The sequence below is a fragment of the Triturus cristatus genome, chromosome 3_1 (assembly GCF_964204655.1).
Source record: "Triturus cristatus chromosome 3_1, aTriCri1.1, whole genome shotgun sequence".
Classification (NCBI taxonomy): Eukaryota; Metazoa; Chordata; class Amphibia; order Caudata; family Salamandridae; genus Triturus; species Triturus cristatus.
Window position 1 is genome coordinate 393,094,591 of NC_140583.1, and position 12,404 is coordinate 393,106,994.

General features: G+C 49.8%; 1 protein-coding gene across 1 annotated transcript in view; it reads left to right on the plus strand.

Annotated features, from left to right (window-relative positions):
* GNB5 (G protein subunit beta 5) overlaps positions 1–12,404 on the plus strand; it is a 322,810-nt gene that overhangs the window by 167,390 nt on the left and 143,016 nt on the right. The window contains exons 9-10 of the mRNA XM_085644176.1: positions 3,846–3,937; positions 4,252–4,300. Coding sequence (XP_085500302.1) covers positions 3,846–3,937; positions 4,252–4,300 — 141 coding nt within the window. The remainder of the gene's footprint in view (positions 1–3,845; positions 3,938–4,251; positions 4,301–12,404) is intronic.

The following is a 12,404-nucleotide window of genomic DNA, read 5'->3' on the forward strand; positions in this document are numbered from 1 at the left end:
CAAGGAAGAAACAGCTGAAGAGACCGAAGGAAAGGACTGACTCTTGCTGTGTGTTCTGGGGCTGGTCTGTGGTTTGCTGATTTAACCAAGGAGAGGCTAAGCGACTTTGCTGTGTGCTGTGTCCACCTGCTTGAAAGGACTTTGCTGTGTCCTGAAGTAACTTGTCCCCAAGGGCCCGAGGAGAGCTGGCTCCCTGTTGTGGAAACTCAGGAACATGAACGTTTCCAGAGTGTCTCAGCGACGCTGTGTGCATGTGCTTCGTGCAGCCTGAGACCTTCGTGAGGAGTGCCCTGTGATTGTGTGCACCGGGAATCCAAGTGAGTCTCAGCGACGCTGTGTGCGTGTGCTTCATGCAGCGTGAGACCTTCGTGAGGATTGTCCTGTGATTGTGTGCACCCGGAATCCAAGTGAGTCTCAGCGGCGCTGTGTGCGTGTGCTTCATGCAGCCTGAGACCTTCGTGAGGATTGTCCTGTGATCGTGTGCACCCGGAATCCAAGTGAGTCTCAGCGGCGCTGTGTGCGTGTGCTTCGTTTAGCCTGAGACCTTTGTGAGGATTCTTCTGTGATCGTGTTCACCCGGAGTCCAAGTAAGTCGCAGCGATGCAGTGTGCGTGTGCTTCGTGCAGCCTGAGACCTTCGTGAGGATTGCCCTGTGATCGTGTGCACCCGGAGCTTAAGTGAGTCTCAGCGACACTGTGTGCGTGTGCTCTGTTGCAGCCTGAGACCTTCGTGGGAACATTGCCCCGTGACTGTGTGTCCCGGAGCAGTTGTGTTCTCTGAGTTGATCCAACAGTGTGTGTGACCAGAAGTGCTGCGATCATCATTGCCATCGGCCCGGACCGGCCTTCCCAGAGTAGCTCTGGGAATTCACCGCCACCGGCCTGAGCCTGCCGTTGCCAAAGAGAGACCTCGAGGAGAGGGGAGAAGAGCGAGATCGCACCCCCCAGGTAACGCTCAGCGAGCGTGCGTTTGTCGCCACCTGGGGCGGGGTGCGGTCTCCAAGGGAAATGCTCTCGGCCTTTCCCATCTTTGCAGCGTGAGCCTCCGCTCAAGTTAGAATCGCGGCCCGTACTTGCCGAGGAGTGGCAGTACCAGGGCCGGAGTGTGGAGCGGCACTTTGTTTTACACCAGATCCGTGTTGGGGGCATATTTTGGCAGTAGCTGACCGTGAGTCAGGATGAGTGGCATAGAGTCCATCCACAGCACCGTGAATGGTGCGGGAGTACATTATTGTTGGCATTACGAACTACCTGATTGTTGCATTACGCTTTGCATTATTTTTGCATTACGAAGTGCCTTATTGTTGCATTACTCATTCCATTATTTTTGCATGACGAACTGCCGGATTGTTGCATTACGAATTGCATTATTTTGGCATTATGAACTGCCTGATTGTTGCATAACGAACTGCATTATTTTTACATTACGAAGTGCCTGATTCTTGCATTACGAACTGCATAACATTGCATTAGGACTGTATTGGATCATTGACAGTTTCTCCTTAATACTGCAAGAACCTACCAGGGCTTGCTGGCCTAATAACCAGTAGGGTGAAATATTACAAATATGCATATGTTGGATTGTTATCGTGTGGTCTCATCGTATATCTTTTTATATAAACATATAATTGTTTTATGAAACTTGTGGGGAGTCCATGTGTGGTGTTACCATTGGGTTACTGAGAGCGTGATTGCAAATACTTTACACATTTGCCTTGGAGATATGCCTGGCTGCTCGTGCCAAGCTACTGAGGGGGTGAGCAGGGGCTATCTGAGAAGGTGTCCTTCCTTTCCCTGACTTAGAAGCGAGGGTCTCTATTTGGACTAAGGTACCTACCTCAGACAACTAGAGACTCCCAGTTCTAACAGGGGGGAACACTTGATTCATTGCTGATTGATGTGAAAAACACAAAATAAGAATAGTGAATTAGCAGCTGAAAATAAGGTTAAATCAAGTGCAAATGAAGAGGCAGATTTTCAAAAAAAGTCACGCAGCACAGCAAAAAAAGAGGCTGCGATGCTTTGCTTGACAGGAAGGGAGCAGGAGAGCTCCATATCTACAGATTTATGACAATCTCCTCCCCTCTCCCTAGTGCTGGCGCTGATTTCAGCTGCAGTGCACTACGCACACACCTTAACGCGATAGTGCTAGAGTACATGCCTGAGTCTAGCATAGGTTTTGTGCAGGAGAGGTACCCTTCATGTACTAAATACTATGCCTAGACAAGTTTAAACACTTCCCACTTAGTATGTGTGCTGCACAGTGCAGCATGCATGCAAAGTAGGAAAAGAAAGGAGAAATGAAAACATTTCTCCTCTTAACACCTCTTTTCAGATACTGTAAACTTTTGGTGCTAAACACTATTTTACAATTGTTTGTAGATAGGGTTTTGCGTCAAAAGGTATGCCCATGTACCACCCATGTAACGCTCCCTTGGCTCTAAGTACACAAAGCAATGTTTCGAACCACTTTGCCTTACTTCTAGGGTGACTTTCCAAAGCAAAACAAATTTAACGCTGAAAAGTACCTAACAAAAAAATGAATGTGTGTCCTCATGTAACGTAACTGGTGCTATGTAAAGCGCTCTGATACCTGATTGGATTCGGGTCAAGTTCGCGCTATATAAAAGTCTGCAAAAAAAAAAAAAAAAGTACATTGGTAAAAGAACATTTTGTGCTGGTTAACATCAGTTTTGTGACGATAACCCAGCACAAAATGTGTGCAAATCTACCCCCTAGTTTTTTGCCATTTTAGCACTAGAGTCTGCCAGGAGCGAAGTACGCTTTGCACTAGCTCTGGTTTTAGATGTGGCATTTACCACCAAGTTTGATGCTTTTGTGAGTGCCAATGCTTTATTTAAAAACACAGGCTTATAATCAGTAGCGGCCAATGCATATTAACAGTGGTAGGGCGGGAGGGGCTGTGGGGGAAGCGGGGGAATAATAAAAAATAAAAATAAAGCTTACCCGATGCTGCTTCTGCCGCCTCACTCCTCGGACCTCCTCTGCTTCCTGGTCCCAGCAGCCCCTGGGACAGAATCAGACACTCACTGTGCAATCTCGTGCTGCTCTCATTCAGCACGAGAGCTGCGCGGGATTGGCCTGGGCGGGCTAGATGAAAGCTCACTCAGGCACAGGTAGTCTAGGCTTTTTCTCCAACTCAGCTGTGTGATACAGCTGGGTTGGAGAAACCTAACTGCGCATGTCTGTTTGGTCAGCCTAAGACAGCCGGCCAAACAGACATGCACAGTTAGCAGTGCACATCACTCGGCCCACCTCCCCAGGGCCCGGGCCCAGTCCGCCCATCTCACACACGCTGGCTCGGCCAGCAGCTGAAAAATAAAATGATATACTTTTAGTTTTCAGCTGCTGGCTGAGCCAGTGGGGTGACGCGCCATTAAGAAGGAGTTGCTGCTGCTAATAATGTGATCAGCAGACTCTTATAAGCCTAATTACACATCCAATTTTAGTGCACAATCTTGACCAGGTGCAAAAACACATCACATGCTCGACATAAATGCTATGTGCACCTGAGTGTGTTTGCAACCACAGAAAACACTACCATGGTCGAAATGCTCCCAATGGACGGTCGGATGCTTTACTTGATATAAAGAGGACACACATCTGTAAGGATCCGAGCTGCACTTTTTGTGTGATGCATTGAAATACGATCCAAGCAGTCTACAAAATACTGTTGTATTGTAAACAATGAGCCATGTACTATCGAACAAAGAGATGTTTAGTTGAGCAAAGGAGGAGTTAATAAATTGAGCATTTCTATAGTACCTCTGCAAAACGACCTACCTCTAGGCGCTTACCGTTTAACAATTTGTTTTTGTATTACAGGGATGTGACAAGAAGGCGATGGTGTGGGATATGCGATCCGGCCAGTGCGTGCAGTCCTTTGAAACGCATGAATCTGACATCAATAGTGTCAGGTGAGCATCTGCCTCGGACGCGCGTAAGGAGTTCTGGCGCCTCTAATAGGAAGACGCTGCCAATAAAGTTGGGGATCCTCTTGTTTAATCAGTTAACCTGTAAATTATAATATTCTTGCAACCACTGTATAAGCACCTCATCTCAGAAATAATGATTTAATCAGTCGGCCCACAATCTAGAGATATCAATGAATTACCTATGTGAGACCCTTGCCTACGTCATGACTTCTAAGCATGCTGCAACGCGGTGAATATATTTGCTTAAGACATGAGAAAACAAAGCAGAAAGTGACGTGCACTTTATTTTTCTCTAGATACTACCCCAGCGGCGATGCATTCGCGTCTGGCTCGGATGATGCCACGGTAGGTTTCCTTTACTCTGGGTTCATTTGACGGCTCATGGTATCACCTGCGTTAAGGACCGCCTGAAGCAGGCTTTTAAGTGCTGTTGTGGCCCTCATCTCAGGAAATACACTTTTATGTTAAACCTCATGCCTGAGCTCTGGTATGCCTCTATATCATATCGGACATACAACTCGTTACATAACTTTTAGAAGGAACTGCACTAGAGAAACTGGAAAATTTGAAAATAGCCCGCCCACACCGACTGGCTTTTTACGTGGTTTTCTGCCTTTAAATTTCCATGCCTGGTTGAATCACTAAATCATCTCATGAGACTGGAAAACATGTTGACAGCCACCTGGGGTTTGGGGCTTGTCTGCTGATAGAGTGTGGTGACATGTGAAACATCTGGACATGTGCCATGTGACAATTTTGCTTTCAGCAGTTCCTATTTTACCATCCACATTGCATCAAAGATGTGTAGTGTGGGGTGCTGTGTTACTTTCAATACCCACGCCTCTCCAAGGCTGCATGACTTGTACCAAAACATGATGCATTCTCAGCGACCATAATAAGGGGAACTCTCACTGTAACACGGACACACCACAGTTCACTGCTGCCAACCTTCCTTATTCTATGAAGGACTTCTGAGAGGGCTTCTATCAGTCTCTAACCTGCACATTGAAGTGATATTAAGGATCTAACGTATCTGATATAATGTCAATGCGCCTAGAAGTAGTGACAGCACTCCACGCTGTGAGATCCCCACTCTGGTCCAGAGATTGCTGACACCCGATTCATTATCAGTGTCTCCTCTCTTCGAAAGCTGACACTGTGGCTGCTGTGGCTGACTGAATGTGACTCTTGCACTGCCGCTCCCAGGGTAGCCATTGGTGCTGCCATGTGGCATGGACAGTCACGGTGCCTGAATGACCCATCAATCACTGCCAGTAACACCAGACTCCCACCAAACACTCTACGCTCGCTGGCGAGGATCTACAGTCACCTCACCTACACCACACACCGATCTGGCTCCTGGAGTCACCACACCTTGCAACAGCACCTAGTTACTGCGGTTGTCAAAACACTGTCTGCAGCGGCAAAGAAATACAGCGCTCATGGCACGGCATCGAGGCTGCTTCTCATAACATACGGAGTCATACTCTGTTGTTTTTGCTAGTGCTAGTCATGCTTGCTTACCATGAGCCAACACGCCCCTATCCTGGAAGCAGGGCTTAAGTTGTAAAGAAATGAAGTGCCAGGGCTCATCAGGAGCCCACTGCAGCCTACACCAACCACTACCCCTGCCAGCGCTGCCAATGATAGTACCAAACCAGCTACTGACCATCACACCCCTAAAAGTGTGCCAATTCACACTATTTCAAGCCCCCAAAGCTATAGGATTAGCATGGGCAGCAGGTAATCGTAATTTTAACCTAATATTGAATTAGTAAACAACTGTTGTGATTACTCTAATGCAGATCAACAGCCCACCATGTGGCAGACGGTCATAAGCCGGTGCTGCCAATTAAGTGCCGGTGCCGAGAACCGGAAACCACGGGTTCAAATTAAGCACTGCCTAAAAGTATTAGGAAAAGGGCAGGGGATAATTCCTGAGAGGTCTCTTCGAGGCAGCCATTTGCGCCGAAGCGGCAACATTTACACTTTCACATTTGGTGGGGCTGCTTCGGGTAGGCTGCTAGCGCTGCTGCTCCACTGCCTCCAGCCTTTCTACAGAGATGGCTGCCTTAACCAGCCTATTGTACTCTGGATACCCATAACTCACCAAGGGCATCGTGTGCAACCACAGTATTTGGGGAATCCCTAATTCCACCTGTCTCAGAATATTTTATTTCCGTATCTATGTTATTCAGTCAGCCACTGTTTTTGTGCCAGTGATGGGAAACCCTGCTCTTTCTCTAGTTCAGTCTCTTTGCCCTCCTTTTTTAGTTGTCTCCAAGACTATTTGCTTGTGTTTACTCTGGGCTAATTTGATTGTTTCCTTTCAGTTTACCTTCTGTTTTTGGCCAGGATGTTCACCCATCAAACATAGTTTCTGCACCGTTTGAAACATCATCCTTGAATCCATGACTTTCTTAATTGACAACCTTCTCGCTGCCACTTACAAAGCTATGCCAATCCTAAATATCCATTATATATTACACAGGTCCCTAACGAAATGTATGCACTGCTGGTTTCATAGCCCTTCTGCTGATAAATATTATCAAATGGAACCTCTCAACATGTCTACAAGTACCAAGTGAAGAGTTACTGTAAAACCTCTCTGGCTCTGCAAATCGTAAATTACTGACTGCCTACCCTTGGGGCATCAGCCCAGGAAGAAATCTGCTAGTCTTTGGCTAGTAGTAATTCACAAAAAACACATACCACAAGTCTTCACTGGGGCTCCTGTATCACAGTCTGTTCTAGTTTCTGCTCTGTACCACTTCAGTCCCAAGAACACCTTGCCCACAGGCCTCTCGGAAACTTTGCACACATGCCCTATTCTCTCAATTTTTGTCTTCTTCTAAAGTGCACTTTTTCCTACCGACGCAGTGCACCCTAGTCTGATGTGCACCGCACCTAAAAAACACAGCATGGATATGCACGTGGGTTGGGAAGCATGCAACATGGTGTTGCACAAACTTCGTCACAATAGTGACACGTTGCATCAGTGAGTTGTTGACAGGTGGCATCGTTTTGTGCCGACTGATGATACCTTGGCTGGGTTAAGCCATGATAAAGGGTGTCCTTCGTTTGTGTCAATTCCCCCCAGCAACACACCTAAGCAATATCCTCCCTGGTCGTAAACCTACACATAGGAAGGAGATACATTGTCTGGAAAGAGAGTGGCTTCGAAAGAGCAGCAACAGAAGCATCAATGGTCTAGTACACAACACAATCATGAACATGTTTGGTGACCTGCTACTTGTGTGGTCTGACTGTTAAGGGAAACCCTTTATTTCCTCTCTTACATTAAGAGAGAGATTGCCATAGAAGACGAGGTCTGCTTTCATTATTTCATGAGACGTCGCTCCATGGTACCCATCTTAGACATTTTTCTGCTGAGCCCAAGGTGATATAGGTACTATCAGATAGTGCCTCAAGAAAGAACCGTACATTTGTAGCCTGTGAGAACATATTTTTTTTCAAAATATATTTTGTAGAAAAAACTTTTCAAAAACATATTTAACAATACCCACCGAGAACAAAAATAAGAGTAACTATGAGATAGATAGATAGATAGATACATAGATAGATAGATAGATAGATAGATAGATAGATAGATAGATAGATAGATAGATAGATAGATAGATAGTTAGATAGATAAATTGTGTGTGTGCGTGTCAAGAGAAATAGATCAGTTATTAGAAACAGATTTTATACAAAAAAAATAATAAGTGAAAGTCGACAATTATGAAAATATTTTTTTTCAGGGTAATATGCCGAATTGAAAACTATGTTATTTTAAAAGATGCTTACGAAAAATATATATATATTTTAAAGATTTAAAGATGCGTCTGCTTAATGTGTCTGCTTTAAAAATGGTGCTTCTTTCTTTGAGTGGAAAGAACAGCTTATCTAGGGCATTAATAGAAATGAAAAGTGGTCTCTATCAATGTGTGAGTGGATGTAATCAGTTGGGTTTTTTCTTCAAAGGGCAGTCAGGTGTCATAGTGGGCAGAACCAGTTGTGTTTGTATCAATCAATCAATCATTTGTAAAGCACACTACATACCCGCGAGGGTCTCAAGGCGCTGGGGGGTGGAGGGGCTGCTACTGATCAAACAGCCAGGTCTTGAGTAACCTCCTGAAGGTCCGCAGGTCTTGGGTCTGTCGTAGGCTCAGTGGCAGGGTGTTCCATGTCTTGGCGGCGAGGTGGGAGAAGTATCTCCCGCCAGTGGTTGTTCTTCGGATGCGCATGCCGGTGGTGAGTGAGAGGTCGGCGGAGCGTAGCTGGCGGTTGGGGACGTAGAAGGAGAGCCGTCTGTTGAGGTAAGTTGGGCCGGTCTTGTGGAGTGCTTTATGTGCGTGGATGAGGAGCTTGAAGGATATCCTCTTGTTGACGGGGAGCCAGTGCAGGTTTCTCCAGTGGTGGGTGATGTGACCGTGTCGTGGTACGCCGAGGATCAGTCATGCTGAGGCGTTTTGGATGCGTTGTAGTCGTTTGATGAGCTTGGTCGGGGCTCCCACGTAGAGGGCGTTTCCATAGTCGAGTCTACTGCTGACAAGGGCCTGGGTGACTGTCTTTCTTGTATCTGTCGGGATTCATCTGTAGATCTTGCGGTGCATGCGGAGGGTGTTGAAGCAGGAGGAGGAGACGGCGTTGACTTGCTTGGTCATTGAGAGCGTTGAGTCGAGGATGATTCCCAGGTTGCGTGCGTGGTCGGTGCGTGGTCGGTGGGTGTCGGGGCTGCCCCCAGTGCCGTCGGCCACCAGGAGTCATCCCAGGCTGAATGGTTGGGGCTGAGGATGAGGACCTCCGTCTTGTCCGAGTTCAGCTTCAGACGGCTGATCTTCATCCAGTCGGTGACGGCCTTCATTCCTTCGTGGAGGTTGGCTTTGGCGGTGATGGGGCCCTTGGTGAGTTGAGAGGATCAGTTGAGTGTCGTCGGCGTAGGAGATTATGTTGAGGTCGTGCTGTCTGGCGACGTCTGCGAGCGGGGCCATGTAAATGTTGAACAGTGTCAGACTGAGGGAGGATCCCTGGGGTACGCCGTAGATGATCTCGGAGGCTTTGGAACGGAATGGGGGGAGGTGGACGCTCTGGGTTCTGCCGGAGAGGAAGGAGGTGGTCCATTCCAGAGCCTTGTCTCGGATCCCTGCGGCGTGCGCGTAGTGTGTGGTGGCAGATGGTGTCGAAGGCGGCAGAGAGGTCTAGGAGGATGAGTGCTGTGGTCTCACCGTTGTCCAGCAGGGTCCTGATGTCGTCGGTGGCGGCGATGAGGACAGTCTCGGTGCTGTGCTTGCTGCGGAACCCTGACTGGGAATGGTCCAGGATTCTGTTTTCTTTGAGGTATCGGGTTAGCTGTCTGTTGACGATTTTCTCGATGACCTTGAAGAGGAGCAGAGAGATGGGCCGGAAGTTCTTGAGGTCTCTTGGGTCTGCCTTAGGTTTTTTGAGTAGGGCGTTTATCTCGGCGTGTCTCCAGCTCTCTGGGAAGGTCGCGGTCTCGAGTGAGAGGTTTATGACATTGCGCAGGTGGGGTGCGATGGAGCTGCTTGCTTTGTTGAAGACATGGTGCGGGAATGGGTCTGACGGAGAGCCGGAGTGGATTGTGCTCATGGTCTTGATGGTGTCATCGATGCTCACGCTGGCCCAGGCTAGCAGGGGGTCGTGGTCGATGGTGTGCGGAGGGTCTGTTGTGTTGCTGTCTGTTGGGGCTGTCTGGGTGTTGAAGCTGTCGTGGATGTCTGCTATCTTGCGGTGGAAGAAGGTCGCAAGGGAGTCGCACAGGGCTTGCGACGGCGGGATGACGTTGGTGTTGGAGCTAGGGTTGGAGAGTTCCTGCACGATGTTGAAGAGCTCCTTGCTATTGTGTGCGTTGTTGTTGAGGCGGTCTTTGAGGTGGTGGTGGTTGCGGATGGCGTCCTTGTGTGCTGCGTGGCTGTCCGGAGTTGGTTCACTGAGCCATTCCTTCTCTAGTTTCCGGCTGGCTGGCTTGGAGGCAATGAGTTCTGGGGTGAACCAGCTGGCCCTCTTGCTGGTGTCTCTGTCGGGGGGTTTCTTCAGCGGGGCGAGGGTGTTGGCGCAGTCCTCGATCCAGCGTTTGAGGCTGTGGGCAGCGTCGTCAGAGGGTTCGGTGGGTGGGCTGAGAGCGAGGTTTGCATGTAGTTGGTCTCCGGTGATTTTGCTCCAGCAGCGGCGGGGGATCTGTTGGGTGCGGTGGTGTGTGGTGGGTTTCTGGAAGGCGAAGTGGATGCAGCGGTGGTCGGTCCAGAGGAGTTCGGTGGTGTGACTGACGGAGACGTGCAGGCTTGAGGAGAAGACGGGGTCAAGCGTGTGGCCGGCGTTGTGACGAATTGCTTCAGTCCGAGGTTGGCGAGGTTATAGATCAGGGTTGTGGAGTTGTTGTCGTTGTTGTTCTCAAGGTGAAAGTTCAGGTCTCCGAGGAGGATGTAGTCGGTGGAGGTCAAGGCGTGCGTGCTGATGAAGTCGGCGATGGAGTCGTTGAACTGGGGACGGGGTCCGGGGTGTCGGTAGACGAGGGTGCCTCTGAGGGTGGAGTTAGGGTCTGTGTTGATCTGGAAGTGCATGTGTTCGGCGGTGCTGAGCGCGTCGTCGGTGCTAGTCGAGACCCTGATGCTGTTCTTGTGGACGATGGCGATTCCTCCTCCGACTGGTGCGGTCTCTGCGGGTGATCTTGTAGCCGACTGGGATGGCTATGGCGATGTCGGGTGCGGAGGAGTCGTTCAGCCAGGTCTCTGTCAGGAAGGCGCCGTCTGGGGATGTTGTGTTCAGCAGTATGCATCGGAGGTGGTTGGGGTCTTTCTTGGCAGGTGGTTCGTCGGCTCTGAGGCTGGTGTAGCTGCAGTTCTGGCAGGTGAAGGGACCCTGTGTGCGTTTCAGGGCAGCCTTGAAGCAGGTGTGGGTCCGTCCGGAGTTGAGAGCGCGCAGAGTGCTGGAGTCGTAGTGGCGGCGGTCATCGTGGCGGGTGCGGGGGCCAGGGGTTCTGGTGCTGGGCACGGTCCAGGCACAGATGGGCGCAGACGGGCTTGCTTTAGGCGCGCCTGCGGCGCGCCAGCGGCATAACCGCTAGCAGCCGCAACGCGGCCAGCATATATGGAAAGGTGGGAGGGAGGAGCAGCTGGGAGGCGGGAGGCGGGGGCAGCGAATGGGCAGTGGGCAGTCAGGGAGGGGCGGGGCCGCAGGGGACGCAGAGGCGGGGCAGTGAGGGACGATGAAGGGAACAGAAGGCAAAAGGGCACAAAAAACGAGGGAAATCAAGTGGCACAGAAGGCAAAAAGGGCACAGAAATACAGGAAAAACGAGTGTCACAGAAGGCAAGAGGGCACAGAAATACAGGGAAAAAACGAGTGGCACAGAAGGTAAAAAGGGCACAGAAATACAGGAAAAATGAGTGTCACAGAAGGCAAACAGGGCACAAGAATACCAGGGCAGCTGAGAAACAGAAGGCAAAAACGGACGGAGAGGCACGGGGGCAACGAGGGGTACAGAAGGAAAAACCGGGTAGAGACACGGGCGCAGCGAGGGGTACAGAAGGAAAAACCGGGCAGCGATGCGTACAGAAGGAAAAACCGGGCTGAGAGAAACGGGGACAGCGAGGGGAACAGAGGGAAGAAAACCGGCACAGGCCACGAACTGGCAGCGGGGGAAGACATAACAACAGCAGTCACAGACACAACAATGAAATACAGGCAATACAATAAAACAATAGAGCGGAAGATGAACAAACCTACGGCCTATCTCTGGCCACCAGGGATGAGGCGCAGGTGGTAGCCTGTGGGTGGTGGAGGGCCTCGAACTTCCTCAGCAGCAGTGGCAGCTGGGGCAGGGACACACAGGCGGTGCTGTGCGGAGGGGGAGCGACCTACCTGGAGGGGTCAAGGGTCGCTCTCCTCACCGTGCAGCGGCCGGCATATATGGGGAGGTGGGAGGGAGGAGCAGCTGGGCAGTGGGCAGTCAGGGGCGTGGGGCAGAAGGGGACGCAGCGGCAGGGGCAGTGAGGGACGATGAAGGGAACAGAAGGCAAAAGGGCACAAAAAACGAGGGAAAACGAGTGTCACAGAAGGCAAAAAGGGAACAGAAATACAGGAAAAACGAGTATCACAGAAGGGAAGAGGGCACAGAAATACAGGGAAACAAGCATTGGCATAGCCAATAGGTCTCGCCTTTGGGACCTTATAAGTGTTTAGCCATGCAACAGTTGCATAACTAAATACTTATAAGGTCACAAAAGCGAGACCTATTGGCTATGCCAATGCTTGTTTAGTTCTACAATACTGCCAGGGCTTCATTTGTAAATAATCGTGTGTCGGTTCTCACTAACCCGCAACCGGTGCAATAAAATAAAATGACAGTGCGCCGAATATCAAAGCTGTGTAGTAGTCTCGGACCTTTTTAATTAAACACCAGACACTCTCTCACTCTTTCTGGTTTCTGC